General features: G+C 34.6%; 1 protein-coding gene across 1 annotated transcript; it reads left to right on the top strand.

Annotated features, from left to right (window-relative positions):
- The first annotated feature begins 1831 nt into the window (after positions 1 to 1831).
- Positions 1832 to 3133, top strand: LOC21409115 (protein BIG GRAIN 1-like E). The gene has a single exon (XM_010093308.2). It carries the CDS (start codon positions 2102 to 2104, stop codon positions 3131 to 3133), a length of 1032 nt encoding a protein of 343 aa, XP_010091610.1. The 5' UTR covers positions 1832 to 2101.
- The last annotated feature ends 1322 nt before the right edge of the window (positions 3134 to 4455 follow it).

Genomic DNA, 4455 nt, shown 5'->3' with positions numbered 1-4455 from the left:
AGTGGGTGCAGAGGAATCGTCCGTCAAGGTCTTTTGAGAGTGTTGTGACAGCAGATTTGATTAGAAATCTAGTTGAAAACGATGACACTGAGATTTGAGTTTGAGTCTTTCTTTGAGACTACTTGTAGTTATAATGGTGAAAAGGGCAGATAGAAAGGGGACCATTTTAAGTTTTCTCACATTTTGATCATCAATGCAGAAAAAATTGACCATGCACATAAGGCCTAAATGCAACTATCATGATCAATCCCCACCCTCAATAGGCTTCAAAATCTCTCTAGATTCCAATACATTAAATGTGGGTACACATATCTAGCTTGCGGATATATTTAGTGAAGACCACTACTATTTATTCCAAATTTTGTTATGAATTGAAACTTGTAATCCACATTATAAATTTTGTCAAGCTAATTAGGATGTTCTAATAAATTTTGTGGTACCTTGTATTTATTTTTTTACATCGATCGCGGGACTTATTAGCATTTTTCCGAGAAAGTAGGGTTAGAGGATAATCTCGTCATCTATGCACGTGTGGTGTGCAACACCACACGTCCATATGGATACAGCCACTGCCCCGACAACAATGAATGGGGACTCTATTTTGATGGGCCAAACTCATTGACTGCCCCAGTGTGTGTAAAGAAGAAAAGGAAAAAAGAAGAGAAAGTTGTTAAACACTTGATATAATATATATGTGCGTCTGTTCTTTTAAGCTTTAAAACTCAATAATTTTTTGTGGGACTTGGGATTATTTAGTACTTGTTTAGAGATTCTAAAATTTTTGTTTTTGAGTTTTTTTTAGAACTCATGCACGATAAAGACTGACCCTAGATCACAGAGAAGGGGGGGGAAAAAAAAAAAAGAAGTTTTTGTTGTTATTGTGATACATGGTGAGCCACTCATTTATGTGTTTAAGTAGCGAGTACTTTAGTTAACAACAGTTGTATATATGTTCTGGCAGATTCGATGTTATAATCTTTATCTCTCTCATTTGGATTTTCCAAGCTGATTTTTTCCTTAAAAACGTGGCTGCAAAAAATCAAAGTTTTCTTTAATTTTGTTTTACATATTTTGTAGCTAGCTCGAACCCTTAACTAAGTTGGGATATATATATATATATATATATATTACCAATTACTTTTTGCGTTCTAACTCTGCTAAAGATATCCAATATCCAATATTATAACTACATGAAAACGAAGCTCCACCAAGGAGGAGGCAGCCAAATATTACTGGGCCATGGTAAATCTAAGCAAGTAATAGATTGCCTTGGATAAGAATTAGCTTTTTCTTATATTTTAAGAGTGACTTATAAGCTTATAAAAGGAAGGTGTACTACGTGGGATATTTTGTTATCTATCACATATCACGTATATATCTAAAAATAAAATAATATATATATATATATATATGCACATAAGTGTGAGATAGCTAGTAAGTATACATGTCGTCCATATATGTAGCCATAGCCAACATCCACTTGAGAGCAAATTTAAATCGATTTCAAACTAGAAGCCAAGAATCCAAGGAAAAAAATAAAAAATAAAGCACATCTCTTTTGCCCCCCACCATCCCCAACACAAACATCTGGTTTTCATAGCATGAGAAAATGATATTTTTTTTTTAATAAAAAAGAGAGTTAGAAAAGAAAAAACCTTTGTTGTTTCCCTAGTACCCCACTCTCTCTATTGTGCATACCTAAAAAAGCACAAATTACCACCAAGTGGGTCTCTGCCAAAAACCTCCATAATCTTCTCCATCACACACACACACACAAAAAAGTTTTTTTTAGAAAAACATAAATAAATAAATGATTATTATAAAGCGTTCTTCCCACTACTCTCAATCATTTCAAAAGCCCCATTTAATCTCTCCATATTATCCCACAAACTCCCTCTCATCTTTCTTTTCATGTTTCCCCTTCCCAAAATAAATACCCTTCACCACCAGTACTAGTGACACAACTAGTTAGCTAATTCCAAAGCAAAGTGTCATCACAATTACACATACATAAAACATCACCACATTTTTACTTTGTGAGAGAGTTTGATCATCCTCATAATCATCATAAAAAAAAAATTTTAAAAAGAAAAAAAAAAAAATGTCTGTGGCAGGAATTTCTACAGCTGATCACACAGATAAACTACACAAGAAATCGTTCCACCGGAGGAACGACTCCGGCGAGCTCGACGTGTTTGAGGCTGCAAGGTACTTCTCTGGATATAATGAAGCTTTAGGCTACAATGGCTCATCATTTACTCAGAAGATGATCATGAAAGATCAGGATCATCATAGAGGCTGGAGAGGAGGAAGAATTAGCCTTGACATGCCAATGAGAAATGTTCTTAATAACCCTCATCATATTCATCATCATCATCATCATCAAACGGTGATGGATAAGCAGATCAAGGACAAGAAATACAAGCAGCCAAGCTCTCCAGGAGGGAGGCTAGCCAGTTTCTTGAACTCCCTCTTCAACCAATCCGCATCAAAGAAGAAGAAGTCAAAGTCAACAACTCAGTCAATGAAAGATGACCAAGAGGAAATCAGCCCTGGTGGTGGGAGAAGGAAGAGGAGGAGCAGCATAAGCCATTTTCGAAGCTCGAGTACTACCGATTCGAAGTCGATTTATTCGTCTTCTAGTTCGGGATTCCGAACACCACCTCCTTATATCAATGCCCAAACCCCCACAAAGAGCTACAAGGATCTCAGGAGCTTCTCTGATCACAAGCAAGTTGTGTCCTTGTCCTTGTCAAAGGCGCAAAACAATATTAACATGAAATCTTCAGCTGATAATAATTCTCTACACAATAGTGATCATCATGATCATCATCCTCAGAGACCAGACTTGTCTTGGTTGGATGATCATGTAGAGAAGATCAAGTACTGCAAGGATCAGAACAAGAATAATGGATCAGCGTCGGAGAAGTATCCATCAGAGAAGAAAGGATTAATGATCAGGAGATTTGATCATGAGGAATTTGAAGATGATGGTGCAGATAGTGATTCAAGCTCTGATCTGTTTGAGTTGCAGAACTATGATTTAGGTTGCTACTCAAGTGGGCTACCAGTGTATGAAACAACCAACATGGATAACATCAAGAGATCAGGACCACCAATCTCCAATGCTTAGCTCACTTTCATAATATATGTTTGTACTACTGTATATTTATATGTTTTTTGCATATATATTTTCACTAGCTAGCCAGATTAGCTGGTTGATTTGTTTAATTTCACATGATCTTATTGATGATATTAGAAGTTGTGAGGGTGAAGGAATATTTCCGTGATTTCAATTTTTTTTTTTTTTTTACATCTCTTCAGCTACTTTGTAAGTTCTTTTCGTGCTTCTCCTTCTTCTTCTTCTTCTTCTTCTTTTCTTTTCTTTTTTTTTTTTTTTTTTTGGTTTTTTTGGTTTTTTTGGTTTTGTGAATGTTTACAGTTTGGAATGTTTGTTTGTCTCTCTCTTTTTTTGCTTCTCTTTTGGAACTATATCATGGATTATTCAGTATGCTGGAACAACAGAAGTAGTCCACCATTTTTCTTCTTTTGTGGCCCTTGATTAGATTATTGCCAGATAAGCAAGATATATATTTTCCCCACTATATAGATAATTAATTAGTGTGTGTGTGTGTGTCTAGTGGAGAAGTTAATGAATCATAAGACCATGTGATGAGATGCCTATCTGTTAATGTTGACTTTAGGCAATGACCTAGCAATCATATTATGCGACATCAATTTAATGCTTTGTCGCTTCTCATTTGGTGTGAATCAAAATATGTATAATGTAATAGATGTTTTGAAGTTTTTGGGATATAAATCAGCCATCTCGCACACATAATAAATTTCCTGTCTCCTTGTCTTGGCTCATTAAGCTTACAAAAAAATTATGTTCAATCTATTGGATAGCTTAAATAATTTAATCACATAACGGATATTCAAGGCCAGATAAATATCCCCCAGTTTTATTTGACCATGTATACAAATATAAAGTTGGATAATATCTAAATAATAAATATATAGTACTTTTGTTTTCTTTCTGCCTGTTTTAATTCATGTACTAGCTAGCTAACTAAATTTATATAGTACGAGCAACACAAGACAATTTTTGACACAAGTGCTACATTTTATACCATTATAAATTTCTAACTTGTTGAAGTAAAAGAATATGGGACCTTGGGGGATACATATAATATAATAATATATATATATATAGACACGCGCACGTATGTATTTATATGGGGATGCAAATTTTGAAAGGTCAGACGGTGTGATTGATCATGGTACACTCTATCTCACGTGCAATGATGATAAGAAAAATAAAATCATCCGTGTGTAGCTCCCCCTTCTTTAAAAGCTAAAATAATTTCAATTAATTTGAAAAGATTACATATACTGAAAATGGATTTATCTGTCTAATCATAAGATCATCGTCAAAAAGCAAGTACTGCTCAT

This window comes from Morus notabilis, unplaced genomic scaffold (assembly GCF_000414095.1).
Source record: "Morus notabilis unplaced genomic scaffold, ASM41409v2 Scaffold73, whole genome shotgun sequence".
In the NCBI taxonomy this organism is placed as follows: Eukaryota; Viridiplantae; Streptophyta; class Magnoliopsida; order Rosales; family Moraceae; genus Morus; species Morus notabilis.
This window is presented reverse-complemented; position numbering and strand designations above follow the sequence as displayed.